The 23,263-nt window shown below is 47.8% G+C and overlaps 1 protein-coding gene across 6 annotated transcripts in view; it reads right to left on the bottom strand.

Annotated features, from left to right (window-relative positions):
- Positions 1 to 274: 274 nt before the first annotated feature.
- The window catches only part of KLHL3 (kelch like family member 3), a 259,558-nt gene continuing 236,569 nt past the window's right edge, over positions 275 to 23,263 (bottom strand). For all 6 annotated transcript variants that reach the window (XM_032336624.1, XM_032336626.1, XM_032336629.1 and 3 more), the window contains 7 exons: positions 20,370 to 20,487; positions 19,762 to 19,959; positions 17,966 to 18,067; positions 14,813 to 14,941; positions 11,186 to 11,326; positions 9,043 to 9,186; positions 275 to 4,932 (listed from right to left, as the gene is read on the bottom strand). In XM_032336624.1, coding sequence (XP_032192515.1) covers positions 4,904 to 4,932; positions 9,043 to 9,186; positions 11,186 to 11,326; positions 14,813 to 14,941; positions 17,966 to 18,067; positions 19,762 to 19,959; positions 20,370 to 20,487 — 861 coding nt within the window. In that variant the 3' untranslated portion in view covers positions 275 to 4,903. The remainder of the gene's footprint in view (positions 4,933 to 9,042; positions 9,187 to 11,185; positions 11,327 to 14,812; positions 14,942 to 17,965; positions 18,068 to 19,761; positions 19,960 to 20,369; positions 20,488 to 23,263) is intronic.

Here is a 23,263-nt window from a genome sequence, read left to right as displayed (position 1 = left end):
ACATATGGACCACATCTTTATCCATTCATCTGTTGAAGGGCATCTCAGCTCTTTCTATGGTTTGGCCAGAGTGGACATTGCTGCTATGAACACTGGGGTACATACAGCCCTTCTTTTCACTACATCTGTATCTTTGGGGTAAATACCCAGTAGTGCAATTGCAGGGCCATAGGGTAGCTTTATTTTTAAGAAAAAAGAAATTTTAATCTGAAGATAACGTGGGAATAAGACAAAGTAGAGAACCTGGACTATGGAAATAAAAGACTGAGAAAGGTTTTCACAGTTTAGCTTTTATTAACATTAAGTATGGGAAACTTGAACTTGATTGCTGTTGAAATCATCCATTTGAGGAACGGTTTCTTCGGCTATCGCTGTAACTGATGGAGCCTGGGACAAGTGTTTGTTTGCTGGATAGATGGGCTCTAAGATCCAAGCAGAGAATAGGAGATCAAGGACCTGACCGAAGCAGTGTGTTCACAGGGCATCAGTGATCAAGTCAGGTAGCCTATGGACAACCACATGGACAGAGCACCCACACAGACATACACATTCAGTGTCTTGAGTCTTCTTTCAAAGTATTTTATACATCATATACAAATTAAACAAAAAATCCAACAAGTGTCCTTTATTGCCACTGAAAAACAGGGGAGAATGGTTTTCAATCTCATAGCCGTGGGCAAGAACATAGTACTAGGGCGATTTGTTTCTCCAGATGCCACCGTCACATGCCTTCCTCCCTTGGCTAATGCCATACCCATGAGTCACTCAGCCCCATGACAAAGGCTGTGCAGGGGCTATGAGGCGGTGGTTATCCACTAGAGAAGTCTCTTCCCTTCCCAAATGTCGAAAATGCTGCTGGCTCACCTGCTCGGTCACACGGCACACACAGCACAGCTAAACACGAGGGGCTTAGGACTCTAAACAGTGCAAACACTTAAAAAAAAAAAAATTCTAATCTCTTTGCCTCTCCACACAAACAAAGCTTTAAAAACTCCAGCTAACTGGAATATGAGTTTGCTCAACCTCCCAACCTGATCCAACAAGGTGCAAACAGGGAGCATGGAGGCAATTGAAATGGCACCTGTCCCAATAATAATAAAAATAAAAGACCTGTTTAATGAGGCTAATGGCAGATAAATACATAAAATAAAGCCTGGAGTGCAGACACAGCTCAGGAAGAAAGTTTTAGGTATACTGTGAGCATCTATAAAGCACAAGTTTAACACATTCTTAATGATCGTGAGGAGTAAGCCCTCTTCTAAAGTTCATAGAGGAGATGCTTCCAAAAGGGATATCCTCCAGCAACAAAGGCCTTTAGCTGGTGGAGGCTTTGGAAGAATGAGGGGCAGAAGAGAATGAGAACTGGTTTGCCAGATCTAGGAAACTCCTGGGAGTAGGCACTGCAGGGCAGCCCTTTCTCGAGTGCCTCCATGCCACTGCATGCCAGGCTCAGCACCAGGCAGTGAGAGCCACCAGGAGATGGGCCAACCAGCCTCCCCTCTGCAAAGAGCCTACTCCAAAAACAAAGTGGCCAGGCAACATAGTTGGGGAATTGCTGAGTCAGGCTAAACATTAGTCCCTAAGCAATTCCAGAAACACCAGGGATTGTGCTTTCCAGCAATCTCCCTTGAATATGGCATCAGAAAGAAGACTCAAAGTCAGAAAGATTCATCTATCTGGAAGTACTAAAAAAAAAAAAAAAAATCAGTTTCTGGAGGGTGACAAGCAGACAGAAAATAGCTACAGGCATGAACTAGGAGATGGAATGACTTACGGAACACAACACTTCATTATCATGGATAATAAAAATCAATTCAGATATCCTAAAAAATGATCTTATAAAAATATCTACATTAAAAGTTTAGCCTGAATGCTATAGCTTCAGTTTTATAAAAAGGCAATCTTTGAAAGGCTCTGGCTCAGGAATATACAAATATTACACAACAGATATCAAAGTAACACCGCTCAAAAGCATGTTAGGGGATATTGCAACTGGTTTGTCGTGAAACAGAATTAAGTATTCTTATTGCATAGAAGAAAATGAGGTCAGTTTCATTTGCATAATACTGCAACTTTTTAGAAGGAGAGATGCCATTAGGTACTGAGGAAAAGGAACTTTGGAATTCAGAGTCTGACTTCTGTGATGTCCAAATCAGTATCCAAGCGGCGTCTAAGCAGCTTCTAACCTTGGGCCGCAATTCCATTTCATCACCGTGATCAGCTTTCAGATACACCTCCCCGCAAAGCTGCATGCACAAGCAGCTGCGGCCACCAAACTGGGGGGGGGGGGGGGTGGCGATGAGGGGTTCACCTACCACGTGACCAGCACGGACCTGAAATCAAGTGGGCTGTGTTCACTGTGGAGAGAGAATCGTACCTAGTGATAGAGAGATAGCAGGTTTTAAATGGCATCTGTGGGCAGCAAGAGCCGAATGGCTTTTTGGTGGTGACGTACCAGTGCTGGAGTCCCTGTGAGAAAGGACATGTGAGGATGAGGTGACCATGGCCTCAGCAATACTACCAGCAGGGAGCAGTGCTTCCCGGCAGGTGGAACCAATAGCAAACACCCCAAGAGCAGAAACCATGGCCAGCGTGCTCTCAGGGAAGGGACTCGCTCTGGGCAGATTAAAAACAAGAACCTCCCCCACATGTGCATCCAAGTCTAGCTCCTAGGTGTTGGGAAAAGGGGTGGGAAGTTCACCTTTCATCTGAAATCAGGAGCTGTGTGAACAGCACATGAGGGACCCCATCCCCCAGCCTCATCCCCACCAGGAACCAAAACTGAGTCCCAAATCCTCCTCAGGCCAGGAAGAAAAACGTTTGCAACAAAAAGCTCATTTTTTCAGCCTCGGAGCCCAGCACAGCTCTGAAGCCACAGTCATCTCCAGTGCCAAGTGAGAGCACAGCACCCAAATGAAGGCATGCCTTGATTCCTTTGGAGACATTTCCTCCAGGCCCAACAAAGCTGGATATTCCAGCCTCTTCCAGATGCCTTGATGCTAAGAATTCCGGATGCCTTGGTGCTGCCCTCCAAATGTCTCACTGACATAACATCTGCTCAACAACAGAAGTCGTTTCTTCTTCAAGAGAGTTGAGTGTTTAGTGCACAAAAAATACACAGTAAATACACAGAAAGGCCAGCTAGCTAGGGAGGCTACTGGCTTTCTAACTGCAGCCGGGAGCTGGAGGGGATGCCAGGCTCCTGCAGGATCTGCTTGGAAGTAGCCCAGTTAGATCAGAAGTCCCACATCAGGTTTCATAACGCCCTTTGACTCCTGTAAGTGGACCCCAAAATCAGGGAGCATTAAAGCCCAGCCCTGATGATGTCAGAGTACTCAAGACACAAGACCTTCCCTCCTTATGCCACAAATTCCAACATAAGTGACTTGCAAGGTGAGGAACAGATTCACCTTTCTTCCTTCCTGCCTTCCTCCTTCCTTTCTTTCCTCTTTCTTTCTTTCTTTCTTTAATGAAGATCATTCCTCAAATACCCACCACCCCCTCCAGATGTTTGACGTTCTATCATTAATAATTTCTACCAGTGAATTAGCAAAGCTCTCACCAAGCTCCTCTTTTAAAATGCAAGTATCCCTGAGAGAGATCACACATCCTGGGCATTGACCACCATCTCCTCCCACTCAGGAGAAACGAGGAGGAAGAGAGTATTCTGAGGGTACAGGCCCTGGAACAGGGGGAGAGCACAAGGAAAGGAAGACGAGGACCTCAGACAGACTTGACCATCGCCATCTAGTGCTGAGGCCCAGCCCCAGCTGGTATGCTCCCTTGAGGTCATCCACAGCCATCTAGATCATATAGGACCCCTAAGGCAGGGGCAAAACTATCTCTGGGTTTGGAGGCAGGGTGACCTTTTATTTATTCTCCAAACCAGGACACTTCTGAGAGTAAAATGGGCTGCTAGGAAGAATTAAGCATGGATAGTAAGTATAGATGGGGACTGTCCCATCCCAGGAAAACCCAGAAGTAGGATCCTCTCTGAGACCATTTTTGGCAGGAACTGCCTTGCCACTTTGGTTTGTTGTTTTGTTTTAGTTGTTCGTGTGTATATATATGTGGGTGTACATTTTTTTTTTCTCCAGTGTGATACTCAGGACTTCTCCAAAGAGCTAGTTTTCCCAATTGAAGAGACACAAAATCTCCCAAGCTTGGAATCCACAACCTCAAAGACCAGTGGTCCAAGGACCAGATGGTTCTCATCTGCTTCCTGAAGGAAAGCCCAAGGAAGAGCACCCAGTGGAGGGGCTGGGGACCCCAACTGTTCCCAGTTCTTGCACACAGAAGACACACCGGAGATTCAAGAATGCCCAGCTCTTCTGCAGACCATGCCAGGAGTCAAAGTCAGTCTGTGGGCATGGTCAAAGCAACGCCCCCATCACTAGTCATTTTCTGGACATTCCTGGCCTGTCCTCCCAGACCTCCAGAGGTCAGCAGCTTTAGGAATCTCGGGGTTCCCACAGGGCAAATCCGGAAGAGAGGTTTCTGTGATTTGATTTTTAGCACAGAAGGATCAGTAGTAAAGAAATCCAGTAGATTGTCACACATCCCCCAACTTCGTGAAACATCATGTTCCGCGCACACACACACACACACACACACATTGTCCCCATGTTCTTGGGTGTTCATGTAGAAACACACAAAAAAGCCCCCAGGTGCTGCCTGGAGCTTTAGGAACCCACTGCTCAGGGGGGAGTCCCGAACACTTCAGGGGAGCAGGAGGCAATCACCAGTCTCCACGCCGGACGCCACTCGGCCACTTTGGAGGAGGGCATGTCTTGCTCCACTGCGGACTCCGGCGGCGAGTGGCACCGACAGTCATGGCGGCGCTGCTCTGAACCACAGGCAGCACCCTTCCCCTGCCTCTACCTCCTGGCCGTGGGCCTGTGGGTCACAAGGGCTTGTGAATCACAGCAACACCTATGATGAAAGGGAAAGAAAGTGAGCACCTCCGCTTCTTCAAAGGTATTCAGAGAACCAAGGGGTTCATGGGTCTGAGCCATCCTAAAGCCCCAGTCAAGGGGAAGGGGCATGTCTGTATCCAAGCCCCAGAGGGCCTGAGGACTCAGGTTGCCCATAGTGGGCTCTTTCCCACTCTTATGGCCAAGGCCCGGCAAGACACCTGAACCTGCATGCACAGGCCTTCAGCACCACAGCTAGTGGGCTCCCCTAGCATCATCACATGAACATGGTTCCTATCTCAAGGAGTTCTTTTCCAAGACCAGAACTCAACCTCACGACACTCCGCACTGTCACGGGGGACCCAGAGGCAGCTCCTTGGTTCTACCTCTCCATCACTGTAAGACAATTAACAAGGATTCATGCCTACTTTTACAAGATACTGAAATGAACTAGAAAGAACAGGAAACTGACTTCAAGCAAGTAAGAAAAACTGCATGCCGGTCCTAGCTTGGCCACCAGTCCAGCTGCAGAAAGGCCTTAGGCAAGACCACTGACCTCTTGAGGCTCAGCTCCCATGCTGTGTGATATCACCTGATGGAAAGACCCTTCCCGTGCTAAACACTGTGCTTGGAACAACAGTCCAGACAATGTCTGTCTCGACAATGACTTTAGCCAAAGTGAACTACACTCCATGGTTAACTTATGAATCCACAGATGATCCTAGAATGCCTCCGTGGCAAATACCATAGGTGGATTCAGCCAACCTCCCCTCTACTTGCTGTTCACGACAGCAGAGACAGCATATGACTGACTCAGCTTCCCAGACTGCCTGGCAGCTGGCAGGGCCACGTGCCCCAGGCCTGGCCACGACCACTGCAAACACACATTTGCCCAGGCTACAGCTTTGGCTCTGTCCAATGCCCCACCCGAAAGGTGGCTTACACACAGCCCATGGTGGTGGTGGCTACTGGTAAAGCCAGCAAAACAGAAAGGGGAGAACAAACCTGGTTCTTCAACAATAGCCCGAGCCCTAGGCCAGCCCTGGACTTCTGGTCTTCCTTCTGCCTGAGATAGGTACACTCCCTCCTTGCTTAAGCAAGTACATGTCTGCTCTTCTGGTACCTTCAACCGAACAAAATCCTAATTTACAGGTAAGGTCTATTGGTCTGGGGTAACTGACAGTTACTTTAACGAGGTCCCATGACTATAAAATCTTCTGGCTACAGAGGAGATTGAGAGAACACTCCTGAGAGAAATGCCAGGATACCCCAGGAGAGAGATTCTAAAACACTGCATCTGAATTCAGGATAAAGGTGCAGATAGAAAAGCTCAGCGGTGGGCAACACTGCAGTCCGCAGACCCAGAAGTGCTGCCTGACCTTGACACCATCTCACCTGCACCTCAGAATTCTTTCGTAATGTAGCACTAAAAAAGAAAAGAAAAGAAAAGCCAGGTCCTGTATTGTTGTTGTTGTTGTTGTTGTTGTTTTATATTAACCTCCTCTTTGGAGGTAACTTAGTAGCTCAGTCAGTTAAGCATGTGCCTTCAGCTCAGGTCATGATCCCCACATCAGGCTCCTTGCTCGGCAGGGAGCCTGTTTCTCCCTCTCCCTCTGCCTACCACTCTCCCTGCCTGTGCTCTCTCTCTCTCTCTCTCAAATAAATATATAAAACCTATAAAATTTAAAAATTTTAAAAATAAACCTCCTCTTTTGATTATAAAAGTAAAATATTTTTGATGCACCTGGGTGGCTCAGTCAGTTAAGCCTCCAACTCCTCATTTCGGCTCAGGTCATGATCTCAGGATCCTGAGATCCAGGCACAGGTTGGGCTCCACCCTCAGTGGGGATCCTGCTTGAGATTCTCTCTCTCTCCCTCTGTCTGTTCACCTCCCCCCAACTCACACACACTGTCTCTCTTAAAATAAATGAAATCTTCCAAAAAAAAAAAGTAAAATAGTCTCATTTCAGGAAATCTGGAAAACACAGAAGCGAACAAGTAAAGAAAGTTTTTTAAAACCCTACACATAAAGAGCATCACCATTGTCTTCTTGGACTATTTCCTGGCTTTTAAAAATAACTGTGATCATCTACATGCCAGGGAGACACTGTGCTAAGCGTGCCACTCTTACTGCACAACAACTGTGAGGAACTTGCTATGATTTCATTCTCATTTTACAAATGAGAAAACAAGAAGTTCAGTCAGACCGATCACCCTGCCCAGAGCCCCAGTCCAAGGCACAAAACTGGAACCCACGAGATCTGACTCTGATGTCCCCTTCTTTAAGCAGTTGCTACTCAAACGTCCGGGATGCAGGACTGCGTGACTGAGCTTGCAGGGCACATCCCTTGGGCGTCCTCCCTTTTAAACCCACAGCCTGTCATGAACATGTTCTCGTAACATTAAAAACACTTGCACTGTACAAATACTTCACAGTTTGACTATTTCTCTGATGTCAGATATTAAGTAGTTCTCAGTTCTTTGCTATCATAAATAATACTCCAAATCCATCTACCTCTGCATTACAGGCAATTTCTTGAGATTCTTAAAAAAAAAAAAGAAGAAGAAGAAGAAGAAGGATACACTCAGTCAATGGAGTTGAAGACAAATTGCGCTTTTGCTTGTCTGTTTCGCAGCTACTTCTAGAGCAGATAGACAATGAAGAGGTAGACATGAAATATTCAGCACATATGTGAAATTCTAACCACATACACCTAAATCTTCCCCTCTCCTTAAGATCCACTAGGAGCTGAGGGAGGACCCCTCACTGGCCTCACTGTCTCGTACTCGAAGCTGTCTGTACTTGAGCTCTTCCCACAACTGTATTGAAAAGAAAATGAAAGTTCTCATTTTAATAATTAATCATGAGAAAAGAATCCCTCAAAGACCAACATGCCTTTAAAAACTTTTCTATTTGGTTGAGAAAAATCCTAAACAAGGAAAAAAAGTAAAATCGATTCACTACAACTGACGGCCTATGTTGACAATCTAGGATATGAGCCCCTTCAAGCCTGCACAGCACAGCCCTTCTTTGCACTGAAATCCAAACAAGACTGATTAACCTTCTACCACATAAAGGGAATCACAACACCATGGGAGTTATGATGCACACTGAAGGAGATCATGGGTGTCAAATACTTGGGTTCATGCCTGGGATGTTGTTATGTGCTCTGTAAATCACTGTTAGCTCTAAATATTCCTGATTCTGGAAGACAAGGTTCAGGTTGCTGAGCTACATCATGGGTATGGGAGTTTGCTTGTCTTGCTACAGAGCCCTGTCGTCAGCAGAGACCTCACAGAGCCCATCTCACACGCTCACCAAGAATAAGCCTCCACAGCAGCGTGGTGCTTACTGCTGCCTCCACCTCTTGCCTGGAGTGCTTTCTCCACCTCCGCTGGGGTAGTACAGAGGGCATGGGCTCAGCAGTCAGACCTGAGTCTGAATTCTGACTTTGCCATTTTTAGCCATGTGGTCTTGGGCAGGTGACTTAGACTCCCCAAACCTCAGTTTCATCACATGTAAAATGGAAGGATACAGTCCCATTCACCCAGGGCGTTCTTGAAAGGATGGCCGTGAATGGGTACGGTGTGCCTAACACACCACCTCTGGCACAGGGAGGGAGCCCCTGGCAAAGGGCAGCTCTCACCTTCAGAGGTGATCCAACCTTGTTTCCTCCGGGAAGTTCTCACCTGTCTTAAAATACAGACCGCATAGCACATTCTATTGAGAAGTCATGGGTACACTGCCTTCCATGTGCTACTTCATATAGACAGATCTTATCTTTCCAATTAAATTTCTGCAAGGCAAGAACTGTATCTTATTCTGTGTAGGAGCCCAGAGATGGCAATGAAATTCTAAACCCATCATCTTAGGACGAATCAGAGCAGTTGGAAGCGGCCCCTGCAAACACGGGTGTTAAAAAAGAATTCTGGGCCTACATTCCGGTTTGCTAGGGAAACCCAGGCTCAGCAGGGGTATCTGTTGTGGGCACAGAATGACGGAGTGGTGGCATGTGACAATTATCTACTATGGCTGCAGGAGGCACGAAGTCCCAAGTTAAGCAAACTCAGCTCCATGGGTGCAGGGGTGGGGCAGGGGTGAAGGTGGAACTGGGAGCAGGACACTGACCTGCATAGCTCCGCCCCGTACTCATGTTGGTCGGCAGCAGCGTCCATTTGTCAGTGATGGGATTATAGTATTCCACCGAAGCCAGGTTGCAGGATCCGTCATCCCCTCCAACCACATACAGGAGCCCGTTCACTGCGCAGACTCCTGGGAAGCAGAGGCCATAGGAGACATCATAGCAGGAGCCACGAGGGGATCAGAATGGATGGGAAACAAGCATGGAGAGCCCGGGAGGTACTCCTCCTCCCCTTCAAGGTGACCCAGTGAACCGGCTCATAGGTCTGATTTTGCTCAATGGGAGACCATGTCAACAATAACCACTGGGCCCTGAGGATCCCCCATTTCTAAGAAGGTCTCTTCTCTGACTGGGGAGCTCTCACTGCTACATGCTCCCAGGGATATTCCTGGCCCCTGACCCTATAAATACTTAACTCGTTATGGGTATAGGCCCCCCTCTCCTGGAGCATGTGGACTTCCCACACGCAGACTAAGCTATGCTCAGGGAATCTCACACACACTACTCCCACTCTGCTTGTAGGTTTGCTCTGATAAACACTGGGATAGCTATCCTTTTGTGCCTAGTGGCTATATCTGGGATGCCTCCACATGACTTAGATCTAAACCCATGCACAGCCCCCAGGGACAAGGCATTCCTCCCACCCTGATCTCACAGAGAGCTGGTGTGAGGGCAAAGTCTCATGCTGCAGGGGCCAAGAGTAGGAAAACATTATTTTGCTCATCAAGAGTTTACAAGGCCTTGGTCTAATACGCTGTGTCTTCTTTCAAAATCACATGAGGGGGTTGATGATATTCAAGAAGCAATAATTGTCAGTACTGATGAAGATCATCTCAGATCCTGATGAGAGGATAAAATGTACTGCTTTCCTGGATAGTACTGGAAGCAAAGACGCTCCCTCTGGCTTAAGAATTTCACTCCTGGACTTAAATTCTGAAGAAATAATTTGAGATGTGTGCACTGATTAGCCATAAGACCATTTATAATAACAAAAGCATTATTGGTAGAAAAATGGAAATAATCTAAAAGCCCAATAGTAGATGAGATATTTAAATTGTGATACAGCCATTTAAAATATCACGTAAGTCTATTTCACATTATAAAAAGACAGTTGTGAAAGATTGTAAAGTGAATTAGAAAAGCAGGTTGTAGAACAGCACTGAGTAGGATTCCACTTTTGCTATAAAAAATAGAAATATCTCTATGTGAACATACACATATATATTCATTTACATCAAAACTTAATTCTTGGATTTTTGATACCCTAGCTGTCTTGGGCATTCTGTAATCCCTCGCTTACAGGGCTTAAGGCCAAATGCCAAGTTTTATCATAGCAGGCTCAGGCAGTGGGCAAATTAATAAACTCCCTTCTGTTTACACTTTCAACATGTGACCTACAAATGAGTTTAGCAAACAGGTAATTTGAGTAGAAAGGAAAAAAATCTGCCTGAAAGTTACCTGTTTGCCTTTCCAGTCTGGGAAGCTAAGCCAACACTTTCCTAGAGTAAAGAGGCATAAAATAAGATATACCAACATAGGACACGATCCACAAGATAAAGCTGTTAAAGCAAAGAGTTTAATAGGGAGGTCAGGCTCTCAGAACAAAAATCTAAACACTCTAAGATAGATCATTCCCACAGGAAGGCAAACGGGGAGGAGACAGAGAGACAGGAGCTACAGAGCAAGGAATATGGGAAGTACTCCCACTGGACAATGAATTAGGGCCCTGGCAACCCGTAGGAAGAAGGAGATGGGTTTCAGGTGGGAAGTGAGAGGTTCTCAGAGCCAGGTACAGGCCAAGAACATAGAACCAAGTGTCACTGACCGGCCATGCCCACACAGCACCGTGCCTAGCTACCCAACAGAGCCTGTGGGCCAGGGGCTTTGATGGAGTCTGTGTCCTAGCGTGTACAGCGAAAGTCATCAGCCCCTTGCATCTAAGCAGGCAGACCCTGTGGCTAGCGGCTGTGTTCCCCAGCTCTCCCCTCTGCTAGCTCAGCACTGATCTGGCGAATGGATACTCCTGTTTGAGGTATAAGCTTGGGCCAGGTTCTGTCCCTCTGCCTGTGTCTAACAGCTACTGTTTGCACCCACACCCCCAAGGGCAGAAGGAGAGAGCAGTCTCGTTACCTGCATTACGCCGGCACATATTCATATCTGCCACCTGCTTCCAGGTGTTTGTTCCAGGATCATAAACTTCAACGCTCTTCCTCACCAGGGGCCCGTCATGACCGCCGGTGGCATACAGCTGGCCACTGAGCACCCCGACCCCTGAAAAGCAGAGCACAGCGTCCCAGCCTCTGGCTGGCAACCACGACTGGAAACCAGGAGGCCTGGCGTCCGGTCCTGTGCAGCTATCATCAGCAGGGTGGCCTGGGGGAGTGCTGCTTTGTTCCCCCAGACCTCAAGTGCCCTCATCTGTAAAACACACAGAATGACGGACGCCCTGCCTGCCTAAGCCTGTCAACCTGAGAATCCCCAACAGATAAAGCAAAAATCCCTCCGTTTAAGAAATGTAAATATACATACATACATAACATATATGTGTGTATGTATGTGGTATAAAATGGGGAGGGGAGAGTTCACATGCAAAGAAAAACAGAAAAAAAGGCAAAAAAAAAAAAAAAAAAAAGACTGAAAGGCACCCTCCAAAACTTCAGGAGTAGTTATTTCCAGAGGGTCAAAGTTGGCCTCCCTTTGGGCTATCTGTGTGGCCACATTTTCCTACAATGCTGTTTCACTCCGATTCCACAGCCTTCTATTAGGCTGGTTGCGGAGAAAGACTGCAACTCGGAAACGAGCTGCGTAGCCGCTGCGGTAACGTCATTACCACGCAGACTGCCCCGCTGGCAAGCAAGACCCATTCTTTCTGCTGCATGCTCTCCTCTGAGCTCCCAGAGAGGGGAGCAGCATTCCACACGCCCCATGCTGAGAAGCCAGAGCTGACTCCCAGAGTGGCATCATGGACAGGCTTTTATTAAGGAGCAGCTGGGTGGCTCGGTTGTTGGGTGCCTGCCTTCGGCTTGGGTCATGATCCTGGGGTCCTGGGATTGAGCCCCGCACTGGGAATCCCTGCTCCTTGAGAAGCCTGCTTCTCCCTCTCCCACTCCCCCACCTGTGTTCCTGCTCTCGCTATCTCTCTCTGTCAAATAAATAAATAAAATATTTAAAAAAAAAAAAAGACAAAAAAAGAATAACCTTTTAAAATCTTTCCATGCAAGTCATGGGAATAAAAGCCAGCAGGCAGGAGGGTGGCACAGGATCCCCTGACCTGGAGGCCAGGACTCGTGGGGTCTGGACCAGAGTCTCTAACTTGCCCTTTCTGGGCCTCAGTTCTCCCACCTGCAAAGCGAGGAAACTGGACTGCACAGGGAGCTCCAGGGGCCCACAGACTACCCTGCCCCACAACAGGCTGCATCTCAATCTGGTGGGGAGATGTTGAAAAAAGCGATTCTGGGGCCTCCTTCCTAGAAACTCTGGCTGGGAATCAGAACAAGGACACCGGGTGACTGGGATGTGCAGCCAAGCCTGAGACCCGAGCCCTCGATTTCTAGGATGTAAGCTTCCCAGGGACAAGGACCTTATCTGTCTTACCACATCTGTTTCCCTGTGCCTGGGGGTACTGGGTTTATTGTTTGAATGACGCAATACGTAAAATCCCACCTAGCAATGACGCAGCTGTGCTCGCAGTTCCTCACAGTTGCCCAAAACTAACAGCAGATGGTGGTGTTGCATCAACAACGGCTAGCTAACAGACCCCCGGGTCTCTAACAGACCCAGGTTTAATACTGTTCAGTATGTTCCAAAGCAGCCTCATATGCCCCTCTTCCATGCTTAGCAGGACCTAGCTCAGCCTGACTCCCAGAGATGAACTCTTTACCCCCCAACCATCTGCTAGCAGGGCTCATGCTCTATTTGAAGAAGCAAGCATTGTTCCAGGCCCTGGGGCCCCCTCCTGCCCTTGCACAAATGTTCACACAGACCCATACCCTGAGCCACAGCAGCTCCTGGCCCTTCAAAGGCCCAGAGGCAGCCAGAGGCCTCAGTCTCTGAGTCTTCGGCCACCAAAGAACACCCACCATCACAAGTATGTGGGTTCTCCACTCCAGAGGTGCAGCTTTCCCAAATCTTTAGGGACACAAAGCACAAAACGAAAGCTGATTCGGGAGCCTGACACCAGGGCTCTGACAGTAAGGTGAGTAGAGAGTCCACCTTTAAGAGAAAGAGCGTCCCCTAAACTGAGTTCACCCATGGACACAGGCAGGAGAGATGCCACTGTCGAGGGCCGCTAGCCCAGGTAAAAGTGCAGAGCAGCTCAAGAAAGTTCCACACAGCAATAACCCCTGGGCAGCCTGGAGAGACAGAGAGGTCCACCTCCAGAAGAAGATCTAAGGCAGATGAGGGAGGTCGGGGGCTCCACATGGGGCTGCCCCTCCATGCTTTCTCCTTGAGATGTTCCTAGAAGCAGCCCCCTGTCTCGGGGCTGCCCCACTCCTCCTGAGCTGTCCCTACATCCTTGAGCTTTGAACTTGATCTCACACCTAAAGTCACAGAGGATTCCTAGGAGGTACCAAGACAACTCTACCAAGCCTCTATACACCACAATTACCAAAAGAGCTCTATGAAGGGAGAGGAGACAAGAGATGTGTGAATTGCACTGGCCCCAAAGGAATGTCTACTCCAACCTACTCGTTTCACATCTGAGGAAATGGAGGCCAGAAAGGGGGAAGGGACATGCCCAAGGTCAAAAGGCAAGTTCGAGCAGACCCGGCACTGAAGCACAGGTGTCCTTTCAGGCATTTGCTTCACGTTCTGCTCAGGAAGGGCCAACTGGTCAGAATCAGCAGAAACAAGCCCACTAAAAATAGCATTCCAAACACAAATGCTTCTTAAATGGAACCATACACCTTTTTTTCTTCTCTAACCAGTAAGCACACAAAGATTTTTTAATATTAAAACGGCATAATTTCTAAGGACTGCTGAGGAAGTGGTCACATGTTTGGTACTATAAAGTGAGATCACAACTTGATCTTCAAAAATACAAAAGAGAAAAAAGTATATAAAAAAGAAAGGCCTTGGGGCGCCTGGGTGGCTCAGTGGGTTAAGCCTCTGCCTTCAGCTCAGGTCATGATCTCAGGGTCCTGGGATCGAGACCTGCATCGGGCTTTCTGCTCAATGGAGAGCCTGCTACCCCCTCCCCCTCTGCCTTTTTCTCTGCCTCCTTGTGATCTCGCTCTCATCAAACAAATAAATAAAATCTTTAAAAAAAAAAGAAAGAAAGAAAGAAAAGAGGGTAGCCTGGGTGGCTCAGTGGGTTAAAGTCTCTGCCTTCGGCTCAGGTCATGATCCCAGGGTCCTAGGACTGAGCCCCGCATCGGGCTCTCTGCTCAGTGGCGAGCCTGCTTCCCCCTCTCTCTCCCTGCCTGCCTCTCTGCCTGCTTGTGATCTCTGTCTGTCAAATAAATAAATAAAATCTTAAAAAAAAAAAAAAGAAAGAAAGAAAGAAAGAAAAGAAAAGAAAAAGAAAGGCCTTGAAGGCATTATACTCAGTGAAGTAAGTCCAACAAAGAAAATATCGTATGATCTTCATTTATGAATGGTCTCAAAAAAACAAACAACAAAGCTCACAGTCTAGAGAACAGACTGGGAAGGGAACGTAAGATAAGGTAGACTGTGCACCTGCTGGGGTCCAGGCCCGCGTGAAAGTGGACCAGACAAAGCCCGTGCCCTGCCCCTCCCCAGCCCACCCCTCCGTACCTGCGCCACTGCGGCGCGTGCTCATGTCCGCCACATACGTCCACTCATTGGTTGCCGGGTTGTACTGCTCCACGGTACTCAGGCACTGGCGGGAAGCCCCATCGTAACCCCCGACAGCATACAGCTTCCCTGGAACAGAGGCAGTGGCTGAAACGCCATCTTTAACCCACAGGGGCCCCTCTACCTCCATCAGAGTGCAGGGCCCCTTTCCTCCGGACAGACCACAAACCAGACTAAGCCTGCTTCACATCTCTGCCTTTTACTTCCTTGTGAGCTGTGAGGCTCCCTGAACCAGTACTGAGCATCTTTCTAAATAAGCACCCTAAATAACCCCTGCAAAGCTATGCCCTGGCTCCAAAGGGAATTGGCCTACTCTTGCTAGCACGATACATGAGTTACATTACTTCTCCAAAGTAGGGGGACAAAGACACAGAAAGCTTGAGGGTCCCAGCTCCAGGCAGGCAGCTTGACTTTTTGGCTGAAGGCTCACAACAACAGACAAAACAAAGATGGGAAAGTATTCTTCAGTGAGAACTCAAAGCCTGTCTTCACCATCAGTTGTGTGCTCTGTCTACAACACCGCAAATGGACCATGTGGGTGGACTGCTCTGTGTGCACTCCAGGCTGGGATAGCTGGAATTCATCTACTTCCTCTCTTGTGATCTTGGAGCCATGCACAAGATCCCTGAAGCACCACTACCCACTTTTAAAATAAACATACCATAAGCTGCTACCCAAAAGGATCATTTCTGCCTGGGGCTGGGCGTGAGGCTAGACAAGGGGCAGGAAATTGGCATTAGAGTTCTCCCAGAACAGAAATATGGTAGGTCTGCTATCTCTCCGTCCCTCTCTCTCCCTCTCCATGTGTTGGGGTGGGGGCAGGGGAAGTCCTACCACACCTGTGGGCACAGACTGATGGGGAATGAGAGAGTGATGACAAAGATCTTAAACCTTAGCTGTAGACTAAATAACCACCACCCAATGCAAATGCACTTAATAGTTACTAATTAAAAGAGGGTTTTTTGGTCACAATGTGCTTTAGTAAGGGAGAGATAACAAAAGTACAACTATTATTTCGAAGACTGGAATTCTTTTAAGTTAGAAAGAGGCTCAAAACTGTGCTATACATCACGACTATTTCTGTATCATATGTAAAATTATTTCTTCCTCTATCATTGAAGCTGGTTTTGTTTTCTGCCCCTTTCCAGTGGACCTTCTAAAAGAAAGGGATACCTCCTCCCCAGTTCTGCCCTCACCTGAGCTAGAAGAAAAATGCCTGATCCAGAAGCTCTCCCAGGGTCCAGGCTGTTTCTGTAACATATGCAGGCCAGGACACAACCACGGCCCACCCAGCTGCCTACCACCCACCAAAGCCCAAGTCACTCGGGGCCAGGGGGAGGAAGGCCTGGGGTATAGAGGAGACGAGAAGCTCCCGAGGACAACCCCAGAGTCACTGAGACTGGGCAACCATGGCAGGAGACAGGGAGAGGGAGGAGAGTACTGTGACAACATGGAGAGCTGTATCTACCAGGCCACAGGCAAGCAGAGGCCCCGTGAAACGCTCCTCATCAGAGCTGTGAGAACAACCCTCTGCTGTCCCAGGTAAACCCTTGCTAAAGAGCTTCATTGTCAGGGTGGACAAGATCAACACGTTGCCAGGCTACCCTCTGTGTCAACAGGCACACAACAAAACAGTACTCCCTCCACATACATAACATGCTCTGAGGAGCCCTTGTCAAGGGGAGTATTTCAAAGCACCATCATGGAAGCAAATTCTCAAACCCCCACCAACCTCCTCAACCTTGCGTCAGCTAAAAAAAATACCCACTCAAAGTTTCTCCTTGAGTCTATTAACAGGGACTTGCTATTTTTAACCCCTACTCTATTGTTTGATATTCCTGGCTAAGGAACAAGGGGGGAAATGGGAAGGTGGCTAGACAAAGCACTTACATTTGGCAGACAAATCAGTTTGTTCCACCAGGAGGATGGATGAGATTGCAAAAAAACAATTTATCTTGAGAGGAGGACAAAATCCTTGTGCTCCCCAAGATGACTTATTTAGTATGTTAGGGTGGTGTACTTTTAAGTGGAAACTTATGTAATACTGGTACAAACCAAGATACGCAGTTAGAGAAAAGAATATTCCTGCTAATGTCTAATCACTGCACATTACGCTCTCCCTAAAGCAAGTACGTGTGCTCCTGGGGGCGAACATGAGGGAGAGAGGGAGACAGAGAGAGAGAGAGAGAATGTCTGCATGCAAGTCTAAATGCACAGATATTCTAGCTAAATTCCCTCTTCCAGGACAAGCTAACAAATCAGTGTTGTCCTACAAAGGATAACATTTTAGTTCAAATCATACACTATGCTTGAATACATTAAATTCACATGTATTTATAAAACTCCCTATTAGCATTGGCTAACGGTCTGGAAGACTGTAGCATAATGGAAAAAGCATTGAGTTGGGTCAGAAGACCTGGGCTCAAGGACTGGCTGTGCTCTCGACTAATGGGCCCATCAAGTGCCCCGCTCTGACACTCCATTGCCCTATGTGGAGAATGGAGAACATCTAAGCTCCACCTACCTCCTTCAAAAGGATTTGGGGAACAAAATGTGCATATAAAAGAGCGCATTATAGACTACAGAGCCCTAACTGTGCCCCAGACCTCATCCTTCCCACCCGCCTCACCCACACAAGCTTTCTGATGATAGCAGGACTCCACCACCCACCCACCTGACCTGCAGTGACAGTAATCAGACCTGGGAAGAAATGCCCACCCACTCAAAGCTCTGCTAATGTGTTAATGGTCAACAAAGGCAGAGGAGGACAAAATTAAACAAAATGAACTCTTACCCCACCCCAGTATACTCCTAGGTTATATGCTGAATCTACATTCCTCAACCTATGACAGAACCGTAGACAAGCAGCCAAAGGGACAGCCCTGCGTTTCCCCTTAGGCTCCTCTTACTCTTCCTAGCACAGCTGGCCTTGAGCCCATAACTGCAGCTCTCTGCACCTCAACCTTCCCCACCTGTTCCATCAAGATGGTAGTACCTGCCTCAGAGCTCTGATGGGAGGAGCAGAGCCAGGGCACCGGGACCTGACCCGGGGGCTAGGGCATGGATGAGCCACCACCCTCTGCCATTCCTTACCCTCCACGACACCCACACCCACGCTGCTCCGCCGCGTGTTCATTGGGGCCACGAAGAACCACTCGTTGGTCTTGTAACTGTAGGCTTCCACGGACGCTAGGCCTGGGAGACAAGAGACTCGTGAGATTTCTACAGTGTGAGGTATCACCCAGTATGCCAAAGCGAGGCTGGGGAAAGGGTGAGAAACCCACATGTGTGGCTGAGCACCACGTCTCCCTCACTGTGCGGGCTGGGGCACCTCCCTGCAGCACATCTACATTGAGTCTACCTGAGATGTCCACTGAGGTCTGACTCAGGGAGGGTCAAGAGAGGACACAGGGGTACAACACGACTGTCCTGTGAATGTAAACTGTTACACCTACAGAACTGAGGGAAAATCTGAGCTTGCCTCACTGAACACCTTCTTTTGCCTTCTCTTCCTCTACATTAGAAGCTAGAAAGCTCAACACTTACCTTCCCAGAACCCCTAAAGGGATGACCCAGTCAACGAGGCCCAAGTAGAAGTCTCATGGGCATTTCTGAAATAGCCTTTGTTTTTCTGATACAGGTGCCAAAACCAACCTGCTTTCTGCTACCCAGAATACAAATGTAGCTGGACGGAGCTGTAACAGACACCTTCTGATCCGGAGGGTACAGCCAAGGGACACTCAAAGAACCTGGCCCCAATATTCTTGAGCAAGCGGATGAAGTGAGCAACTGCCAAATTCCCAACTCCCTGTCCCGTGGGTAAAACAGTATCTCTCAATTGTTTCAGCCACAGTTTAGTGAGGTTTCCTACTTGCGGCTGAGAGCAATTTCCAAAAGAAACAATCCACTCCCTTTTTTTCTCTTTATTACTCAGGTCCTACCCACCAGAGGCAGCCCCTGGAGGGCCTGCACACCCTGGAATTTTATGAGTGAGGGAAAGACTGTACCAAGTGGTAAAGACACAAATGAAAATTCACAGAAGTCAAAAAATATTGTTTTCGAGGCGCCTGGGTGGCTTAGTGGGTTAAAGCTTCTGCCTTCAGCTCAGGTCATGATCTCAGGGTCCTATTATCGAGCCCCGCATCAGGCTCTCTGCTCTGCAGGGAGCCTGCTCCCCCCTCTCTCTCTGCCTGCCTCTCTGCCTACTTGTGATCTCTGTCAAATAAATAAAATCTTTAAAACAAACCAAAAAAAAACCTGTTTTCCACATCCCTGGGGGGGATTTCAGTGTAACAGAGTTAGTGTCCACAGAGACTTTCACCTGGAGGTACAGGAGAGATGAGATAATCTCTCCAAGTCCATGTATATTTGTAGTTTCTGATTTGAACTCTAAAGTGACCTAGAAGCCAGGAGCAAGGGGACTTCCCTGTGGTGGCACAATCAGGCAAAGCTTTGCGGGGCAGTAAAAGGGCGATGGACAAAGATGGAAGGGCCTGAGCCAGGTCTCTCCCATGGCTGAACCCCAGCTCCCTGGTGCATCCAGCAGAGGCTTCAGACAGTCCTTAGATGCCCTGAAGCTGAGTATGTTCTCTTTCTAAGTCTTGTCTTGAAAAAATGGGTTCCCAAACAATAGAGAGGAGAAAAGGACCTCTTCTGAGTGCAGGATCCTTCCCAGAGTCCTAGAAATGATAGCATGTGGGCAGTTATGTATTCTGTGTGTAGGAAGGCCTGGCTCTGGCAAGGAAGGTAGATGAGGTAGAAGGAGTATGCTACTAAGGAAGGAGCTATGGATGGACAGAAGGTTGGCCCAAGAACTGGCTGAGCAAACCAGGGTTGCACTGAGGGCTTGTCCCAGGCTGGGAGGAGTGGGGGCCACATCCCAGACCTACCAGTACTGCCATCAAAGCCCCCCACGGCATAGAGCAGGTCATTGAGCACGGCTGCACCCAGAGTGCTCCGGCGCTCCTGCATGCTGGCAATGGACGTCCACTGATCCTTCACGCCATCATACACATCCACTGTCCGCACGCGCAGCGAGCCATTAAACCCGCCCACAGCATACACGTGACCAGCCATGAACACCACACCTGAGGCACAGGAAACCAAGAAAATGAGTTCATCTCAAGTGGCTGATGGCTCGTGCAGTGACGTTGAATGACAATGGGGGAGCCAGACAGTCCCATGAATAAGTCACCACGGACAGTGATCTCTAACTTCACAGAACCGGAAGTCATCATGGGGCTCAGTGGATTTCTATTCATATACGTTTTTCCAATGTTGTGTGATTCAAGCAAATACTTGACCTGGCGTGAAGTCCCTACACATGTAAGAATCAAACCCAGAAGGGGCAGCCAGAAATTGGGCAAGTGGAGAAGGAAGAAGAGAATCTGTAATGCACAGATGTTTGTGGAAACAAGAAGCAAGGGAGGATTTCCGGCAGTAAGCGGAGACAAGCTGGGGAAAGGCAGGCTGCGAGATGACAGATGGTGCCGCTCACCTGCTCTGCATCTCCTGGAGGGAAGCTCAGCGATCTGGTCCCACCGGTCCTCTTCGAAGTCATAGCATTCCACGCTGCGGATCGCCTTGGGGGCCTGGCCACCAACCACAATCATGACCTCCAGAAAGACAAACAGACATTAGCTGGGTCTCCCCAGCTAATGGATATTTGTGTGATCAATCCCTGGTCCTTGCACATGCCAACTGCCTGGGGTCCACGACCTGACATGCCACCTTACAGAGTTACATACATGGAGATGCTACCCCCAAATCACCAACAAACAGGACGATTCAAGAAAGTCGGCAAGGACATCTTGCCACAGAAACACCATCATGAGGTCTACACTTACTATATACCTATGCTCTGGGCTATGCTGGTGGTACGTGTAGATACTCAGGGCATGATCTACAATCTTGCTGACCTCAAGGATTTGGGCTAGGGGGATGAAATTTTGTATCAAAACAAAATATTCCAAATATATATCAAAACTTGAATCTTGGAATACAATACAGAATTTGGGTATGTTTTTAAAAGAAAATTACTTCAGAAGTATTTCTGAATACACAGACTACAGGGAGCACTTATTCATTAAAGCTTGGGGCAAAACTGTGAAAGACAACTTTGGAGAAGTGACCCCAAAAATGTATGTAACTGCTGATTTTCTGAAAAATTGTACTAGCAATACTGTTCCCACAAGTATGACAGTAGCTAACACTGCCGGTCACCGTGTGAAGTGTTATCACTTACGTATCACCATAACCCTGTGAGGGAGAAATTATCCAAATTGACAGACGAGGAAATTAAAGCTCAGAGAACACAAGTAAATTGCCCAAGGTCACACAGCAGAGAGCGGCAGAACAGAAACCAAAAACCAAGTCTACCTGACTTGGAGGTGAAGGCAGCCTCATCTGTCTCCTGCTCTAGAGACAGGGTCCCCACAAAGACAACTCACTATACCCATGTTTTTCAAACTGCAAGTCACATTTCATGAGTGGGTCATGAAATGAATTTTATGCCTTGCAACCAGCAAACTTTAAATAGAGCAGCACAGAAAGTACAATAAGGGTGTTACTTCATGAAACATTTGTTGGGGTTATACACACATGTAGGTGTCTCCTGGATAACAATTTAGACATAATTCTTATTGTAGGGTATTGTCAGAAAAAGAAAGAATGAAAACCACTGCTGCACGTATATAAAAGAACAATAGCATTTAACTGTGGTATCCCTGTTGCTGTGACTTTTGTCACAGGTGGGGCGCCTGGGTGGCTCGGTGGGTTGAGCCGCTGCCTTCGGCTCAGGTCATGATCTCAGGTCCTGGGATCGAGCCCCACATCGGGCTCTCTGCTCTGTGGGGAGCCTGCTTCCTCCTCTCTGCCTGCCTCTCTGCCTACTTGTGATCTCTGTCTGTCAAATAAATAAATAAAATCTTTAAAAAAAAAAAAGAATAAAGTAGCCAAGTTAACAACAGTGTACACATTTTAATAAACTTGTGCAAATTCACGGTTGTCCCCATAAGGACGTCATGCTCACTGGCATTCCAAGATGCCTTCTTATGTGACAAGAAAGGAGTAGAAATCACAGGCAGCCCATCAGTAGGAGCCTCAGGACATTCTCTTTACCTGTAGCTTGTATTATTTACTCCAATGGTTCTCAGGCTTCAGTGTGCATCAGAATCACCTCACGGGTGGTTAAGACACAAATTACCAGACCCCTGCCAGAGGTGCTGATTCAGCAGGTCTGGAGTGGCACAGAGAATGGGCATCCCTAACAAGTTCCTGGTTGAAGCTGATGCTGCTGTTCCAAGAGTCGTACTTTGATAACTACTGATTTCACCCTTGGACTGCAGGGATTTGCTGATGTTCCATTAATAATTTCTGCCATTATGAATGACCATGGTACTTTCACTTCTCCACAACAAATGTTTGGGGAGAGCAGTATCTATGTGAGTTCACAGGAGTGCCTCAGGTGACCAGCATCTACCCCAGGAGGCAGAACCAGGGCCAACAACTACTGCTCATCCACCATTTATGCCCCAAGATTCGAGAACCAGGCTCACCCACTGCCCACATGAGTGGTCACAGCCATCTGTGGTCAAATGTGGGTATCCGATGTTCAAAAACTCAGAAGTCAGTTCTGACTTCTGGAACATTCCAAAGGACCCCAGGACAAGCTTAAAGCTACTGCAACTGTTTCTGGAAATAAACATTCCACTTTTGGCTCCCCGTGGCACAGCTCAGAGGGTCTGCTGTCCTGTGCCAGGAGTGGCCTTTTCAGAGAAAAAGCTGAATTCGACACTACTTCCTTTCTGTAATTCTTTGCTTAGACAAGTATCCATGAACAGTTTGAGGGGGATGTTAATAGACACAGCCCCTTGGCAAACTCAGACAATGCACACCTTACTCCTCTGGGGCCCAGGGACTTGCCGCACATTCCTAAACATGCCTCAAATGTGCACTGTCCTGGTTTTGAGCTGGTAAGGCTAAAATGAAGGCACAATACTGTAAAAATTTTCTATGGTATCTGGTTTTGGGGACTCAGTAAGAACAAAACCAGGTTCTAGTTTTTTCTGCAATGACCTCAGGTACTCCACAGCCTCTGTACCCTCTCCATGAAACATCCTTCCCCCTGTCTGGATCCCTCTGTTCTAACACATGCTTGTTTTTCAGGTCTTAGTTGACCAAGTATCACCTCCTCCAAGCGGACCTCTCTGCTCTCACATCTGAGTTACTGTCCCTTCTCTGAGATCACACATACCCTGGGTTCTCTCATTAAAACTGCCCCACACTGTGTTGTAACTGCCTGGCTACCTTGTCTCCCTGGTGAGATGGTGAACCTTGCCGGGACAGAAAGTGTATCTGCCTCAGTCACCAAGATAACCTTAGGGCCTAACA

This window comes from Mustela erminea, chromosome 3, assembly GCF_009829155.1.
Source record: "Mustela erminea isolate mMusErm1 chromosome 3, mMusErm1.Pri, whole genome shotgun sequence".
In the NCBI taxonomy this organism is placed as follows: domain Eukaryota; kingdom Metazoa; phylum Chordata; class Mammalia; order Carnivora; family Mustelidae; genus Mustela; species Mustela erminea.
This window is presented reverse-complemented; position numbering and strand designations above follow the sequence as displayed.